At 46.5% G+C, this 18,964-nt stretch overlaps 1 protein-coding gene across 11 annotated transcripts in view; it reads right to left on the reverse strand.

Annotated features, from left to right (window-relative positions):
- The window catches only part of MBNL3 (muscleblind like splicing regulator 3), a 59,627-nt gene extending 44,957 nt beyond the window's left edge, over positions 1 to 14,670 (reverse strand). For 4 of the 11 annotated variants that reach the window (XR_008433364.1, XR_008433363.1, XM_053955447.1 and 1 more), the window contains exon 1: positions 13,817 to 14,642. Coding sequence is in view for 6 of the 11 variants with exons in the window: in XM_053955447.1 (XP_053811422.1) it covers positions 13,817 to 13,990 (174 nt within the window). In the remaining 5 variants the exon portion in view is untranslated. Of the gene's footprint in view, positions 1 to 13,816 lie in introns of all 11 variants that reach the window. The other 7 variants (XR_008433366.1, XM_053955449.1, XR_008433362.1 and 4 more) reach the window with 5 other exon arrangements.
- Positions 14,671 to 18,964: the final 4,294 nt, after the last annotated feature.

Below are 18,964 nucleotides of genomic sequence, written 5' to 3' on the forward strand. Positions count from 1 at the left end.
AAGGATTAAAGGTGCAGATACAAAAAGTACCTTTAAGAGAGCTCCTGCAGCCCGCTAGGCACAGCAGGCAAGGACCACACATCTCACATGGGCCTTGGCTTCCAAAGAGGACATTCAGGCCAAGTGACATTGAATCACAACCCTCCACCTAGGAGGCAGCAAGGCTTGAAGAGAAAGAAAGAAAAAAAGAAAGAAAGAGAAAAAAGAAAAAAACCAAGCAAAAATAAAAAGAAAGCCTGCCTTGCCCTAGGCAAATATTCCACCTCGGTCAGCTTTTGCAGACTGATCTATTTAGTGAGTTGTTTATTACAGCCAGTAACATATGCACATTTAAGTCACAGAGGGGATTTTTCTCTTAAAAAACACCTTCAGAAGTGCTCTTTAAAAAGCACCTGGCACTAGAAAGCAGATATGTGACCAGTATTTGCTACCATCTCTAGTGAAAGGGAGGTTAAGGCATTGTAAATGTTTGTTAGGAGCTGAGCCCATGGAGAAGCATGGCAAGCTGTGGTGGCAACAGGACAGACCTTTTTCCACAGAGGCAAACATGATGGGCTCACAATGCCAAAGATAATACACCAACATCTCTGTGGGCAAGAGATGGAGAGTTTGGCAATGACAATTCTGGGATAAAACTGCAATTAGTGAGACATATTAGGTGCAGTTCCCATGCACTAGTCACAAGTGCCACACCGACAGCCAGCTTTAATGAACACGATGCCCAGTTCTGTGCCAACATCTGAAAACCTGTTAATATACAATGGATTTACTACAACAACCTTGGCCAGAGCAAAACTTCTACCTGTTCTAATTACAACACTGCTCACAGATCCCTGTTCCCACAGTCTGCTATGCAGTCTCGTGAGGTCTGTGCAGATTCACACTCCCAACCTCACTCAGCCAAAGCAGATCCATGTTACAAACAAAGCCTACCCAGGAACAGTAAGCCAACAGAAGCTGCAAACCAGACTGCTCAAGGGGGCTTTCTGCTCAGCCTGCATTCCATGCTGACCTAGATAGCCAAAATTCGGGATCTGTAGGTCTCTACACTGACATACAGTCCAAAGACCCCAAAATCTAGCAGGAGTGGTCTGCTTTCTCCATGTGATGCCAGGATAATGTATTTTGCAGAAACCATCATTTAAGCTGCTGAGAGGTTAATTCCATGTAGTCACCAGGATCTGTTCCCTTCTGTGTAACAAGAGCTGTAGGACAGGACACTGAAAACATTGTATGCCTAGTTAGGTGGATGTATCCACTTAGTCTTGAGGGATGCAACTTCTGGTCTGACCTAAATTCTCATCTGCGCAGCACTGGTGTAAGTGCCAGAACAGCTAAGAAAGGAATGTGTCCTGCGTGTGCATACATGTGTGTCTGTCCATCCATCTGTCCCAGCTGACCAACAAGAATGGAACTGATCAGGGCTTTCCTTTCATTTGCTTGCTGCTTTGGAGTTCATGTTTTTAATAACTGCCAGATTCACTTAGGTTTGAGAGCACAAGAGAAAAGCTGGGGGAGGCAGAAGCAACTAAAGCATATCCATGTGGATGTGCTTGCTTATTCAGACTTGAGGCACAAAAGCAAACTGATCAAATTACCATGGGGTTTTTCTGTCCTTCCTGTATTGCTGCTCTGCTTTCCAAACTCCTGCAGCTCTCATCCTTGTCCCATTCACCAAGTGCAGTACAGACTGCCTGAGATGCTCAACCTTTTGTAGTTGAGGAGGCATGCAAGGCTTACCTTTTGAATGCTGTTCTATTAGAAAGCAATCTTAAACAACATGACTTCCTTAGGCAGCAGACACCTGATCTCATGTATTTTGCTTTTGCTACTGACAAGAGATATCTTCAGATGCAGCACAATCCCTTCCTAAAAGGGCAGCAAGAAAAAGACCTTTCACCGCCCTCACCGGGCACAGTTAGGATGAGTCAGCTGCAATGCAAATGTTCATTTGTTTTTAGGTGGGATGGGCCCATATAGATGGGGGTGGGAGGGACTCTCAGGGATTTTTTCTGCAAGGAAGAGTGACCTTTCTTGAGGACATCTGCAGTCTCTCTGCCACGTGAGAGGAGTAGCTGCAAAGAAGCTCCAGGGTCATTAGCAAGTCTGGAATGCAGCAGGACCAGTGCCTACGTAAGCGAACACTCCAACACGGCTGAAAAAATGCTCAAACTGGTTTAAACTAAGATAGATGGACTTCTCATAGGGCCCCGGCAGAAATCCCTGTACAAACCTCTCTTCAAGTGCCTCTGACACAGGCAAGAAGGACAAAGTAAGAAAAATGCTAACACTTTTCCCCTGATTGGGCTAAGCACTGAAAGGATGCTTAAAATCCTTTTCCAAGAATTAGCACAATCAAAACAGGAAAACAAAACCAGTTTTGAGTAGTGTTTTTGTCCTACCTAATGTGAGCTCTATTCCAAGTAAACATTTCTAAAGATTTTATATTACTGTGGACTCTTCAAAAACCCATGCAGAGAAACACAAAACGACAATGAAAATCCTCTTAATTCAATCTGTGCTTTATCGCACAAGGCCGCAGCAGGGGATTTCTGGCTGTGGGAATACAAATACTCATCAATGCTACAGCTCAGGGTCCAGCTCCAATTACTACCCAAACACAAAATGAGACAGTCTCAGCCTGAAGAGTTTTCAGTCTAAATACATCAGACTTGGTGGAAAAACCCCAGGCAGCCAGGGGAAGCCTCGGTAACACCAGACTGTATTTCAGCTGCTCTGTCCTGGGCTGCTGCAGCTGTGATGCCTCCCAAGCTCCTTCCTGCCGGCAGCCTGCCTGTGTCCCACCCCTGCATCACTAGCTAAAAGTGATCCTGCCCATTTGTCTCCCAGTCCCCAAGGGATTTACCCCTCCCCCCTCCCAACTCTCCCAAGGATGGTGCAGAGCCTTTTGAGTGGGCTGTGCTGGGAAATCCGCGCCCTGCCGTGACATGCCAGCCAGCAGATGCTGACAGAGCTGGCAGCGATGGGTGGCCAGGGTCCCTGCCACATCCCTGAGCTCCCCAGTCCTATGGGAAAGTGGCTTGGGGAGCTGCACTGCTCCTCCCCAGAGTCACCCCCACCTCCTTCCCTTGAGGCCCTCCTTCGCAGGTAGGAGGTTTCAGACATCCCTGTCTTGCTTTTATCAGCCCTGATGGCTTTCCAGCTTCGAGCACCAAAGTCACTCAGCCTGCCTGCCTTGCTCCAGCTCCCACCCTGCAGCACATCACTGAGGTTTTACAGGCAACAGGATTGACACAGCAGGGAGTCAAAAGTCTGCAGGGAGGTAACCATGATTACATCTTCATCTGCAAGGGCACCAGATGCACTGAGAAATAAAAATGACTGCTGAAGCAACAGGAGAGGAGAGCAAGAGCTTTCTCAGGCTGCCTTATTCAGTCCCTGCAGACACTACAACATGGACAAAGAGGACAGGGGAGCTGCACTAGGGCTTAGGGACAAATAGGCTCAGAGGGGAGGAGGAAACAGAGCAGAAAGAAGAAGCAGGGCACTAGAATAAGGCTGCAAGTCTTGCACCATCGGAGCAAGATTTGGGAGGGTTTCTGCAGGAGCATCTTTTAACACCTCCTACAATGTTTGGGAAGGAGCAACATTCCCTCCAAAGACAACTGTCTTGAAAGTCCACTGGTTTATAAAACAAAATTCCCTCACATGGAGGAAAGAGCTTTCCCTCGTACAGCTGACCTAAAACACCATTACCTCTGCCATGCCTGGATGATCTTCCAAGCCCTCCTTAAAGGCTCATCTGTATGTCTGGCTTTCAACTCCCAACGACCCTGAGCACTAAAGTGCTACAGCATAGGCTGAAATGTCCAACCCCATGAGGCTCTAGCTTTCTCCTGGCAAACTCATCCTGGGTTTGCTATCTGCAGCATCACGTGGAAGGGACTCTGGGAGCAGAGCCCAAGCACTGCACGCAGCACAACACTGCACAAACCAACCATTTGGGATCAACAGCACATAATGGCTGCAAGCCTTACCCATGCTCTGATCCTTTAGGAATGGACAGCAAGAGGAAGAAACATAGACCAGTGGTATCAGCCAATACCGTTGGGATTACACACTGAGGTTTTGTATTCAAACTCTCCTCAGTTGAGGCAGGGCTCTTTAAGGACCTAATCTCCGTGTGACTGTTCCCAGCACCAGCCGTGCCCCTGTGGATAACAGGGACTTAGGGAAGCAGCGTCATGACGACCATGGTCTCAGGCACACGGGCTGCAACTCCACTGTATTGGTGCTGCCCTGGCCACCTCTGAACCCCCAGATATTCCACACCTTCCCAAATGCCCCTCTGCTTAAGAGGTGTCTCCTCTCACTATGCACCCAGAACTGATCACAGCACCCAGAGTTCATAAGGCAAAGAAGTGATGAGACAGAGTTAAAGCACCATGTTTCAGTCTATTAGCTTAAATCCCCATCAGAACCTGGTGTGAGTACTGCTGGGCAGAGACGTGGGCATCACTCATGCAACTCAACTGGATTCCAACACTCTTATGTGTAGTGGTTGTTTTGGGTCTTTTTCTGACACCAGTGTAGGAGAACAGCTGAAAGTTTGTGCTGTGTTAACGCAGAGTATGGTCAGAGGCAAGATAAAACTCAGAGACCATTCACCAGTCACCTGGGCAATGCATTGTGATACTACAGCCATTCTGCATTAGCTAAACTACTCCTGGTTCCCATTCCCAGAATTAAGCAGAATTTGCCTCACTTTTTAATGATGCTCTGTGCACCTACCTCAGCAAGGGGCGGGGGCCAGCAGTACCCCTGCAGCTGTTATGTTGGACTGGGTTGTGGGTCTTTCTCTCCACTGTGCAGCCATACTAATACACAAAGTAACTTGTTTTAAACACTCACATTCCACTGCTGCAAGAGGAAAACTTCTTCCCAGAGCACAGGCTGCCACCTTCCAAACAAGGTCAGACACTGACCTCCTCCCCCACCGCCAATGACCTTATTAGCACTGATCATGGTTCTAATAATATCCCGCATTGTAAGCGGGCCATCTGCCGTAATATTTCACTACAAACTTGGGGAATTGCTTGATTTGAGTATGCTCGTGTCCCAGCAAGCCAATTGTGCCCTCTCAGGAATATGCTTCTTCCTCACAGCTTTAAGCTAAATGTTGCAGAAAGGCACCTCCAGGTCTCAGCTTTCCAGCTTGGAGCTGAAGCACGCAGAGAACAGCCCCGAGCCATTCCCACGTGCTGGCTTCAGGCAGAGGAGGTAAAAACACAGAGTTAGTGCTTAATAATCCCTGACTCCAGCATCCAGTTCCTCTGACAGTGGAGACATCAAGTAACCATGTCACTGCAATCCTAAACCAAGGCCAAACACTAACCAGACATTCAGAGAGACAGATGCAAAACCCAGGGCTCCCAAGAGATCAGCATTACTTTTGTGCCATGTACTTTCTACTGTGTGGACAGCAGAAAGATTTTACTATCCTAACACATTACCTATGGTGAATATTTTCACTGCCATTACAGAACAAGGGCTCTCTTAACAGGCTGATAAGCTTACAGAATTAAGCATGTTTGATAGCTATTCCTTTGGAAGGAGCCAGGGTTTGAAATGCTTACTCAGTTAGGACACCTGTCTAAATCACCCAGAGTCTTGCTATTACAGCAGCTCAGCTACACTCAGCCTTCAAAGACATTTTTTCTGTACTGCTCCTGTGAGGTCAAAAAGTCCAATTATGCACAGAGACCAACATTACAACACTTCGAAGCAGTTTGCATCATCACAAGGCTCTGAAAAGTGGTTTTCCAAATCCTTGGTCTTTCCTCTAATCAAAAGACTGTCATCAGACATGGCACGAGGACTCTAAGGGGTGAGGAAGGGGGTCAGTGCCTGGCTCCCTGCTGTTTTATGAACAGCAATAAAACAGTATTAATAAGCCAGAAGTAAAACTGTGCCTGTATGGGGCAACATTTGCCCAAGGTCTTCAAAGCATTTATTTTAATACCAGCAAAACAATATTTATAGAGGCAGAATTTCAAAGAGCTCAGTTCCTCACTTGGAAATCTAACCACTTATTGAAATGCTCTGTGGGAGATGTCAGGCAATGGGCTCTCCAAAAAGCCTGGCACATCTTGTTTATATTTGTTTTAAAGCTTCTAAACAGCTCAATTACATAAAAGCATGTTACTGTACCCTCCTTCAGAAGGGTGAACCAAGTGGCAGAATGCGATTGTCAGCTAAGAGATTACATCCAACTGATGCTATGCCACTGAAAAAATCCGCCAACTCCACATACTCGTTCACTCCCCTTGAAGACATCTTTCACCACCTTTTCCCCCAGCTCATTTTGCTGGCCTAATGCAATCAGGAGCATGAGAAGTCCCTAGGTAGCTTCACCAACACTGCAGCATCACAGCCAAGCATCCTCTTTACCCCAGACTCTGTCCAGGCATAGAGGCTTGTAGGTTTGGTGCTTCTATTTCAATCCCAGTGTTAGGTACTGCTACACACCAGAGCTGGAAGATGTAATGCTTGAACTTCTTCCCTAGAAGAATTTGGCAGCACCACATTTTGCAACATGGCACTATCTGAGGTGCCAGAGCTCACTGTACATACACCCCCCCCCTTTTGTGCTCCCTTGGCCAACTTCTGACTCAGAGCAGGCAGAGCCAGCCACTTGCTATCTGGGCCCATCTCATCTCCTTCCTCCCTGTCCAGAGAAAGACCCTGGGGCTCACAGAGTGTCCCCCTGCAGCTGTGCTGGGTCACAGGCATGGAGATCCCTGCAAGCTTGTCAAGACTGCAAACTCAAGGTGTGCATGCAAAGAAACTCCCAAAAGCCAAAGGTGGCAGAGCAAATGAACACAGGCAGCTCTTCCTCTTTGGAGACTGCATGAGAAGACCACTTCCCATGCTCAAAACTTGATGCAACAGCTCACTCCAGCACAAGGAGCTCTTTGCTGCCCACAGGAACTCTACAGCACTTAAAATCAGGCTTAAGTATTTTGCAGAACTGGAACCTTGGTCTGGCGGGCTTTGCCCTTCAAATGGGAAAGCAAGCCTCAGGAGCAGGAGGTGGCATGCCAGGGCCAGTGGAACATTGCAATATGCCCATAAAAGGTTTCAAAATGTATCTGCTTAAGCACACACAGAAGCTCAGAAGAGTTTAGAGTCAACATCCCAAAAGAATTCCTCTCCTGCTTTTTTAGGCAAGTGTGAGCAGCAGTCAGCACTTTACCATCATCTTCCCAACCAGAAACCCAAGGTTACTCTTGGCTAATATTAATAATGTAAATGCTGCCTTAGCCTTTGAGGATGGTGGTTTGCTCACGCCACAGGGAGAACAAGGCAACATGAGCTGCAGGCAGGAGCAGAGGCCCTGCATTGCCAGGGCTGGCTGGTGAGGAAAGGAGAGGCGAGGCTGGCAGCAAAACCCCACTGCTGAATTTGCTTGGCCCATCTCCCTGAAGAGGCTGGCCTCCAAAGTGTGGTCTCAGGACCAGTTTGTGGGCACAGCTCTGCTTTCCAACACGTACAAGAGGAAAAGCACACCAGTCTGAGGCCCAAGGAAAAGCTGTAATCATTCAGCTGCAAGAAGATGGACAAGGGCGGTGTTCCTGTCCTTGCCCCTTGCACTGGGAGAGCTTCTCAACTTACCAGCCTGTGCCTACACTTCTGCCAGCCTCTTGAACCTGTTCCAGAGACACCACACATGAGACTGGCACTCGCACACATGCAACAGCAAAGGCATCTGCTCCCCTGTGGGCAAGCCCTCAGGAGAAATGTGGGGTCAGGAGGTCTGGGGCACAGATGGTGCTCTCCATCTACTGCACAGCAAATGCCCAATCACCAAATATCCACCCTCTGCAGGAATATGAGCAATGAGCTGAGAAGAGAGCATCCCTCCAGGGTAGCACCAGAACCAGACTATGCACCAGGAAATCTACAGATATCTCACCATTCTTGCCATGTTACCACAGACAACACCAAGTTCCATAAAGCACATGTTCTCATAAATGTAAAGGCTAAGGTAGTGTTCCCTGCTGAGGCTGCTCAGCTACAGAAAGACCCAGTAAAGATAAGGACAAGGCCAACCCCTTCACTCTCCCTAACACACCTCAAAGATCACCTCCTTGCTTTAGAGCACAGTCAAGAATTCCTGTCAAGGACTCTGCCTTAAACCTTTGCAAAATGGCTGACAATGAGTAAGACCTTCCTGCATCTCCCTGCCTATTGCTGTCCTTGCAGCACAGTCACCAGGTAACACCAGCCTGTTCCAGTTACACAAGTTCATCACCCAGCAGCTCTGCAGAGAGCAGGACCAAGGGAATTCCAGCTGCTGGACTTTGTATTCAGTGCCTAAGGCACTCTGTCCTCCTGCTAACCCTGCCACAGTGGCAGCAAGCTGCAAGAGAAGCAAGGGGACAGCTGAGACCAGCAACCTTATAAACCATGACTGCAAAACCCACCAGTGCTCATCTGCCACAGTTCAACTGTCAAAAAGTCACAGATAAATGAAATGAGACTACTGGGTCATCAGAGAAACCATTGGATAACACTAAACAAATCAAACATGCTGTGCACAGACCTCCATCCCACAGAAAGATCAGCTAGGCAGATTAAAGAAAGAAGGTGTATCCTTTCCCTGGAAAGCTGAACGTGCCTAGGGAGGTCACACATCATTTTTAAGCAACCAGCCTTAACCCCACAGAGAGAATCTGCAGTCCAGACAATGGGGCAGGCCTGGGAGATGCTCAGCCACAGGCAGTGCCAGGTGAGCTTTTCCATCAGATCTCTCCATCCCACAGATGTGCCAAAGACACTACAGAGAGTACAGACAGCAAGTATGCCAATTAATAAATTAAGATGTGAAAACATGGAGCTTGTAACCTGTAGATAAGAAGGGATCAGGCCTAAATTATTTTTCCCCCACAAGCTCTCCTACTCTCCTTGAAATACCAATTTACCTCAGAGAGAAATACAAAGAGAAATATAGAAATTAACATAAAAAGACAGAGAAATACAGTATTAACAGGTTTTAAAAATAAGTTTGAGTCTAAATACATTTTTCCCCATTTTAAGTTGTTTGATCTGGTAGTTTTAAAAAGCACCTAAGACATGCCATAGAACACACTAGCATCCAGAGTGGACAGAAAGCTGCTGGAAATCTACTGTTGCCACACAGTTAAGTGGCTTAATGACCAAGGAAAAATGGATATTTGTCACACAGGCAACTTGGCTCAACACTGTTCTTGTGGAATATTTACATCTCCATTACACTGAGCTGAGACATGGAGTCAGAATGTCTCCAAAAATATCCCTATGGCTTTGTTTGCTTTCTTCTTCCTCTCTAAAAGTGTAACCATATGCTAAGTTTAGTGGGTGTTTTTAGTTGTTTCTTAATTTGGCGTTTATTTAAATTTTTAAGAAAAATAGATTTGATTGCCAACCAGTAAGTCAGAAATAATTCTAGTCAAGTCAGCATAAACCAGGTACAAATTAGCATGAAAACTGTGAGGAACAACCTCAGGTACATCAGTTTCAAGATCATATAGTACATCTATTGCCCAAGCAGTGTGAACTTTTTAGATTGCCATGGGATTTTGAATATTATTACCAGAGAATAACACTTCTTTTAGAAAATAGACAATTTATACAAAACTACTTTTAACTTCTTTTTATGCCTGTTCACAGAAAACTTTTCACCTTCTTTTTGTAGAGTATTGCTTTGAACATGCAATAGTTTAACAATGTTTTTCACATTGTTAAACCTCCCAATTGTCAAAATTCATATTACTGAAATTTTTCATCCCACTATTTTCCATCTCAAAATGCTCTTTGAAGCTTCAATTCATATTAATGTTCATAAAGAAAATTTTAAAACCCCTAAACAGCAGAAAGCCCCAGCCCACACCTCACAAACCTGCGTTTGTAAATTTTTTTAAACCACAAGTCCTCAGTGCAGATGCCCAAACTGTGAGCAGTATAAATCAAAGCCTCTGTGAACACCTGATGTGCATTACCTACACATTTTTATATAACATGTCACCATCTCCTAATGCCCCATCTCTCAGCTCTCTGCTCCATTAGTGACCAAAGATGATGCTTTTTTTCCCTTCCTGACAACATCAGAAACTGAAAACACAACCAATGACTTGCTGGCCAAGAACTGAGAGTCAGACAAGCTCATATCCTGCCCTCCTGATCCAGTCTGAATAGGAAAGTTAATGACTTGATGAGCAGCTCACCAAAGTGCCAAAACAAACCTTTGTAGGAATTGCCATGAGCCAGCAAACCATGTCCCAGTCCTTACAAAAAGCACTGGCTCTGCATGGGACAGTGCACACAGCCTGGGAGAGAAGCAATGAACGAACCCAGAGGCCACCCCAATTTACAGGGATGACATGGCATTCCTCTCCTTTGCTCAGAACATCTCTGAGGTGCCACAGGACCCAGCTAGGAGGTACCAGAGAGCACTGGCCACTGACCAGCAGCCCTCATGGTCGCTCTGGAAGCAGGGTGGCCCAGCATAGCCAGCTCTTGGGCCTCTGGATTGCCCTGCAATCAAACAATGCAGACTCTCCTGCCATTCACACAAATTAATTCAGAGAACACTGCTTCCAGAATAACAAGGAGGGCTGCACGAGTAGAGTGAGAGCTCTCTTGGCATCTGATTCAAATAGCAACTTCTTGCAAGGAACTATTTTTAAGTTTTGTATCAATCTGCTTGAGAAAGGTTCCTTCTGCTGCCTACAAACGTGCAAACTCCTCCTTTGAAAAAACACAGCTCAGGACAGCAAGATCCAGCCTTGCACTTTCAACCTAATCAAGAACAGATATTTCATGACCAAAGCATTGCACAACACACAACGTTCCTGCAGAGTATGTTCTGGTGAGGGCCCCCATTACCTTCAATGAGTCCCGTGTGTTCTTCACAAGATTACAGGTAGCACACAGTTAGTTACCCGTGAAACAACCCACACTGAGACATTCTGACTGCTTCTGGAAGCATCACTGCTTTTTCCACTGCAACAGGCATGAACTGCTATAGGAGCAGTTCCAACCTAAGGAAAAAGGGCAATTCAGTAAGGTATGGATGCTGCGCATGACCTGACCAGTGAGGTGAAACCATTGTTTGCTGGGTTATCAGAAGTTCCTGTATGAAGGCATTGTTCAAGCTTAAGAGGTCTGTGAGAGAAAAAAAACAAGCAACAGCAGCACACAATGGATGCAGATAAGCAAAGTCTGAACAAAGCCCTGGGTGGCTGCGAGACAACAGGAGAACTTATTAGCCACAAGCATCCTATATCCTGCCTCCAATAAAGCAACACAGATGTTCTGCTAATGCGGGGCAGACAAGAGAGCACTAAGCAGCTATTGAGCCCTCCACGGGAGAGAGGGTCGCTGTTCCACAGCTGTTGGGCACAAAGACATCCACAGGATGGGCAAGAAAAGCCTCTTAAAGGGTCTGAGAATGTAACCTCTCTGGTGACCGGTAAGGGTGGCTACCCTTATAGCCATGAGCCCCTCGAAACCACGGCAAAAAGTGCTTTGCAAGCCCAGCTCTGGCCCAGGAACAGAATGACCATTGTTTGAGGGTTTAGTCCCCAGGGGAGTTATTTCCACTGGGAAATGCATGGCGTTAGACACGCACACGCTCAGCCTGCAGCAGTGGGGACCACAGCCCTCCATGGCACAGGGAAACAGGATTCTGTCCACTGAGAGCTGCTGGATCCATGGGACTGAAGGAAGTGCTCCAAGACCCACTGTCTTGTCTTCAAAGAGAGGTGCAGAAACAGCCCCATCACCTTTGGCCAAAGTGCTCCGCACAGTCGGACTTCTCCTCAAGTACTTCCCCAAGGCAGAGCTGTCAGCCCTCCATGAGGCTTTCCTAAGTCCAAAAAACCTGTTCTCTGGAAAATTCAGGCTGCTTAACCAGCACATACTAGGCATCTGCTACTGTGCCATGAGGAAACTGCAACTAGAACATTATTTAACAGCCAGTTACACAGGAAACACTCTAGCTGTAGAAGATCACACCCTGCTCTTTCCCCTGTTCGGGTTTTTTTTATTTGTTTGTTTGTTTGTTTTCTTAACATGGTGTTCCCCATCCCATCCCCACTGCTGAAGTGGGAGAAGTGTTTGCTCATACCAGTGGGTGGGATTTGAACCCCAGCTGCCCATGGACTTGGTCCTGCACATCGTCCCAGCCCCAGCTGTGCAGAGAGGGGCTGGCACAGCTGGGTGTGCTGCAGGAACTGCATTGCCAACAGCACACGTGGGGAAGTGTCACACACGGGGTGACAGCACAGCTCAGAGCCCAGCCAAGCTGGGTGGCTGCACTGGGACACCCCCCAAGATGCTGCAAACACTAGCAAGGGGCACAAAACTATCCTCCACAGCATGACAGCCCTCCTTTCCATTCACAAATATACACTGAAAAACATTAACATATTAATCTCTTCATTAAAAATATCTGCACTGCCATTGGCTACAATTCAAAGGTTTCAATGACATAAAGAACAAGATTTTTTTCCCCTTCAATAAAAAAAAGTTTGTCTCTCACTGTCAGCAAACCAGCAATGTAAATGAACATTTGAAAGTCACTGTAAAACTAAGAGTCATTTCATATAATCAGATTAAAACGAGAAAACCGAATGCAAACAGAAAACTTGAGCTTCTTGGAAAATGAGAGCAGAAATGAAAACATGAAGAAGCCACTAACAGGAACAAAATGGGTAAACCAGTTAGTCCAGATCCAGTCCTGGTCTGAACCACTGCATGTATAACTCTACCAGTTCTGTTACTCATTATGCTCATAAAAATAAACACAAATCCTTTCAAGCAACAGTTGAAGTTTAAGAGAAAACTTTTAAGATTATAAAATTTTCCAGACTCTTTCTAGCAATTTTAACAGGTTGATTACTTTGGTCAAAACATTAAACACAATGTCAAGAATTCTCATCTGCTATCAGTTATCCATATGGTCTCAGAGTAAAAAATACTTTTGAGGAGTCATACATTTGGGAAAAAGGAAAAAAAAAGTGGATCTTCCTTCCCCAAGAACCATGGTGAAGTGAGGCCAGAAAGAGATGCCCACATCCCCCTCCTGTGAGCCCCTCCACTCCTCACCCTGACTCACAGTCCAGGTCTTTGGTATTTTTGAAAGTCATCCCGGGAATTCCAGCAGGGACAAGCAACCAAGAGCAATTTACTGCCTCCAAATTCAATTCTGCAAGGACTAGCACCAACCTCATGGCTCAGGCCTAGCAGAGCCATTGAGTTCGTGTGTCCCAAGCAGAAAGCACTTCCCCAATGACCATTTCTGGAAATATTGTTCTCCAAATATTTTGGCTGGTCCTCATCTACAGGACGACCTTAAAGTGCATTAGCAACTCTGTCTCCAGGAAATACATATAAAGTTGATTCATTATCTTAAAATGCTGCTTTCATTTTTGCTCATTAAAAACACATTTCAGATCCCTGCACCAAATGCACAGCTGATGTGATCTGGACACTCAAAACTGGATTACAGTTCTCTCTACTCTTCTTATTTCATTTGCTGCCCACAACCTGCGTTGTCTGTTTCAGGGACAGCTATATCAGACCTGAGCTACCACTGAAAAATGCTGTGGATAAAATCCTTCTCCCTGCAATGCCTGGCACTCCAGGCAATGGCACCCTAATTCAGACTCAGCCTAGATTACAGGAGCAGCATCCTCCCTGCAGACACAGAGCAATAAACAGCTGTTCTGCACATCCCACACCCCTGCCTGAGCCACTCGGAAGGCAAAGAAAAACAAGGCAGCTTAGGCAATGCACGCGTTACAGTCCTCACCTTTAGGGAGTCAAAGCAGGCAATAACTCGACCATTTTCCACATGGCAACTCCGTGACGGATGGGCGAACTTGCACTCTGCATCAGACCGAGAACAAGTCCCTCTCTGAAACTCTCGACACACTTCTAACGTCAGCCATTTTGTATCACGAACCAGGGAAACGTTTACAGCCATATTAAAAAACAAAAATTAAAATGCAAGCAATCGCACCCTTCCTCAGGGTAGTATTTACTGCTGATCTTCTTTTTCTTCTTTTTTTTTTTAAAAAAAGGGTAAAAAAGTGAATTCAAGTTAAATGTGAAGAAATAACTAACTTGTTGCTTTGGTAGAACTCCTATTCATCAGCACTTAGGTTTTCATTTAAGTCAAATCGTGTTTCTTTAAACAAGAATTAAACATAAAGCCAATCATAAAATAGAAATCTTATCAGAACAACTGAAAATCAAATTAGAGGCCAGCTCCTAAAAGTGCAATTGTAGAAGTTAAAATACAAGTGTTATATTTTGTGCCACTGCCAAAGTTACTTGCAAATAACTGGCAGACTTTCAAAAGAATTCTGTGCTCTCCAGTTAATGGTTTCAATTATTCTTGCAAAAAGCATATGCTGCTGGCAGCACTTCAGTTTGTGGAATGGTCTCGGTCCTTGGGGAGAAAACTTCGGTTTTTTTTTTTTTTCCTTCTATTTCTTGCTTCTAAAAATTATGGTTCATGAGCATCAAAACAGGCAAAAGGATGTCTGATTTTTCTCTTTCTTTTCTTTTAAATATTTGCTACATAGTCGGGGGAAGGGAAAAAATAAAATGGCTGAGCAAACTGCGTGTAAATGGGGAGCAAAAAAAAAAAAAAAAAAAAAAAAAGGGCAAGGCTGGAGGAGCCGCCGTCAGGGCACGGACTGCAAGCAACGCCGAATTAAACAGAGAGGGGGGCGAGGGGCAGAGAGAGGCAGCCCTAGACAGAAATCCAAGCAGCGGTGGCTTCAGGAAAGGCACTTTTCAGCAACCTGCAGGAAAAAGAGAAATAGAATCAGCCAGGAGCCTGCGGCCCCGCTCGGGCGGGCGGGCGCGGGGCGGCGCCGGCGGCCATTGCGGGCACGGGGGCACTGCCCGCGCCGCGCTGCGCATGGGAGGCGGCGCCGGCCAATGGCGCTTGCCGTTACAACAGCACCCGCGGGCAGCCGACCAATCGCAGAGCCCGTTCCATAGCGGCGCGGTGGGCGCCCGCTGCAGCCCCGGGACCCTCCGGGACAGCCCCAGCCCCGGGCAGCGGCTGCGCCCCACAGGCCCTCCCGGACCACGGGCAATGGTCTGCTCTTCGGTCTTCTTGTTTTTGGTTTTTTTTTAATTAACATTAACTAACCCACCCCCTGGTCTGTAGGAAACGTTCAGGCAGGAAGAGCAGCCGGTGGCTTTCTTACATCCCAGGCTCCTGCTCAGCCCTGCACCGCTCCGCACTTCCAAGGTGTTCCACCAAAGCCATCCCCAGCGCAGGGCTGCGCCTGCGGTGGCACATGGAGACAAACGACTGGTTCGCAGCCGCCCCTCTGTGGATACGGAGCCTACAAAACTAAAAGCAAACCCGACAGGGAAACCTAAGCCACACACAAACGGAAAAAATTAACTCATTGCTCACAGCTGTAGTTTTCCACCAGACCAAAGGCAACTCGAATTACTCTGACTCCAGCAACTCGTGTTATACAACAAAACAACTTTCAATGCATTCCAGTTGAAGGCTTCCTTGGCATCCACTAAAATGTTAAGCTGTCTCTAGAGTCTCCCATTCTAATATTAGCTGTACCATTGCCGCCTGATAGGATTGAGTTGTTTCCAAGTTCCCAAAATCCAGCCCTTTATCTTCCTAAAGTACGACCGTCCACTTTTGCAAACATTTGACAGGCGCGGGATGTTGCCTGTGTGACTGCTATTAAGATTTCAAGCTTTCGTAGGAGAAGAGCCTTCAACTACAAAAAAAGGAAGCTTAAATTCCTCTTTCATTATTGGTGTGTTATTGCAATTACACTGATCAGTAACTGAAACCTACTGGAGCTGGAAACAATGGAAACAATGCTACCAAGGAAGAAGTGTGGGAAGAGGCTGTCATCAGCAGCAGGGGGTGGGGCACAGAGGCTGTTTGATTCACAGATCGAATTATTTCAATTTAGAAAAAAACAACACTCATTAAACCTACACTGCAAGTACTTTCTCGGCTTAATTAGACTCAAGTTGATAACAAAACCTGCCCAGATCCCTGCAATCCAGCTTGAGGCATCAGCACAAAGCTTGGTCTGACCCATGCTTCTGGCAGGACCTTTGCATTTTTGCCCATCAGGTAGGGAACAGAGACTGCAAACGTCATATTTGCTAAGCGTGTTTTAAACTTCAAAGAGAAGGAAAAAAGGCACACCTAAACCATGCTCGTGTCTTTTGGGCTTTGTAAAGAGGAGCTGCTCTAAATCAATTCCAATTTTGCAAACAAATTTATACAGGAATCCCATTCACTGATATGTGGACTCCCTATTCAAATGAGCTCAGAAAGCAAAAGAAAGGAAAAGATGGGCAGAAATCTTCTGCAGGGAGCTAAGTACTAGCTGGGTGCAGCTCTTAAAAACGAGCTAGAACAGGTCAGATATGGGTGGGGATTAGAAAGAATGCACTCTCAGAAGTTCTTCCGAGCAGACTGAAATACAACCATCTTGTGGATTAAGTGTCTATTCCATAGCTTCAGACTCCCAAGGGAAGTGAGGGTCTGTTAATGCTGGGAATAGAATATGATGCGTCTGACTTAACACACAGTTACACCAAACACCAGAATGTCTAAACAGCATAGCAACATCTACCCTTCCCAGCCCCTGAACCTCAAGAAATCCCAATGTAACAAACCAAATGTTGACCTTGCTCTCAAGCCATGCAGCTCAGGATCACACACTGCCCGCAGGAACATGGCTGCACTAAACTGCTCAGTCCTCAAAATGAAGGGCATCATGTTAATGAAAGCTACATCAAATGAATTCTACAAAACATTAAACGACAAATATCAAAACGTTCAGACACATGTAACACAGTGGATATTTTTCTTTGCAACTCGTGGAGGAGGGAACAAACCCACTGATGGAAATTGCCCCTGCCCCACACCCTGCAGAAGGGCATGCTCATCTGTGCAACATTCAAGAGACAAGAAATTTTCTGTGCCGTACAAAGAACCCCACCTCCCTGCAGAAGGATTGACTCATCTCAGACCCTGGCACTAGAGCTCCTGTACTGGAGGGAGCCAAATTAATGAATATATTTTTCATACCGCAATTCTGCAGCCTGCAAGGCACCTGGCAGAGCACTGCAGCAGCACACACTGCCCCATCACTTGTTTGCTGGGCACTCAGGAGAGCAGTTAAGCACATGCTTAACTCTCAGCATGCCAACAGTCTTTCTGAAAAGAAAATCTGAAGCATGTACTTAAGTGCTTTGCTGAATCAGGGCCTAAATAAATGAATCTGCCTTCACAGGTTGATCAGGACTGGGAGGCCAGCAAGCTCAGGCAGCAGTCATCGTGTTTCGGCTTACATGATCACAGCCCAGAGGAGCACGAGTTAGGCTTTTCTGCAAGTCAACAAATACAGCTCTGTCAGTGTTTGGATTGCTGCAAATCCTCTCCATGTGGTCACGGGGAAGGCTGGAAACGCATGCATGCAGGGCTGACATCACAGCAAGCGCTGCACACTGCTGCAGCGAGGCTCCCACGCGCAGCCCAAGGACAGCGCACCACAGACAGGAACCCGCCACTGACAAAAATACAGAGCTTCAGCTCTCCAGGTTTCAACTCCTGGCAGCAAACAACTGTTCTCACCAGAATGCACCCTTTCAATTCCCTTATATTACCCTTTTTTTGGGGGGGAGGGTGTGGGGGGGGGCTGGCATTTTATTCCCTTTGTTCTCCCGTATATTTCAAATGGGAGGAAAAAAAAAAAAAAAGCATGCCAAAACCAACATACAACCTACAAGGATTAAAAAGTAGCTCCAGAAATCAGGGGCTTCGTTAGAGTGCAGGAAATACAACAAAGGGTAGGTGCTGCCTTTTGAACCCTTCCCAGCAAGCCAGATCCGTCTGGCAGGGCTCAGCTCCTCCACTACCAGATGAGCCAATCTCATTTCAACGGCATCCGCATCAAAGCTGGAGAAAGCAGCAGAGCAGAGAGAAAAGCCCGTGGCCTTTATCCCTGTAAAGAAACTACAATATCCCTGAAGCCTCTGCTCCAGGGCCACTTGCTGGGCCAGGCTCCAATTGCCTGAGCTGCAGGAGGCTGGGGCTTGCTCCAGACGTCAGCCCCAGCCTTACAGCTACCGAAGTGCAGGGGAACAAGGGCAGTCTGAGGAGCAAGGGTCACAGCAGGGCTCGCCTCTGGCGGGACTAAGATGCCCTGACCGCTTGAGGTAACATGAGGACGAGCGTATTTCACTTGACGCTTGAATTCCTCCTGCTTGCCACGAAACTGATCCCCTTCCACTGACAGCCCCCATGGATGTCAACTTGTGAGGACACTTCCTGACAGCCGAGTTCAGAAATGGTAATTTATGTGACAGGACAGATTTGAGCAGCTCCCAAGTGTAAATGATGCTATTTAAAAGAGATTTTTTTTCTTCTTTTTTTTAAGAAAAAATTACTCAGTAGAAATGACAAGGTGGGTTCCTCATTTACTGTTTTTCAAGGACTTCTGGGTCACAACTGCTCAGCTGAGAGACAGGAGTGCTGTTGCCCTAACTCACAGTCCAGTGAGTAAGAACAGCAACTATTCCCTTTGCCTGAAGAGGAATTGGGATACTGCAGATACACTGGAGTTTTCCCAAGGTTAAGTTCCAGCCATGCCCATTTTTTATCATATGTGATGCTGTCCATGCTCCTCTTCCACTCAAAACACCAGCAGGTGACCATGGAACTGAGGACTGGCTCTCCTAGTCCAAGCTCAGCCTTACACTGCCAGGCTGCAGTGTGCTTTACCTAGTTTTGCAAGTTATGGTGACTGAAAGCTCAGACCCATCATGGGTGGATGGATGGATGGATGGATGCCTCCAAGGCAGAGCAATAGAGAAATTGTGCTTGCAAAATCAAGACCTTCAATTTTATACCAATTCCACTAAAACTAAATATTACTATTAATGT

The sequence above is a fragment of the Vidua chalybeata genome, chromosome 14 (assembly GCF_026979565.1).
Source record: "Vidua chalybeata isolate OUT-0048 chromosome 14, bVidCha1 merged haplotype, whole genome shotgun sequence".
Lineage (NCBI taxonomy): Eukaryota > Metazoa > Chordata > Aves > Passeriformes > Viduidae > Vidua > Vidua chalybeata.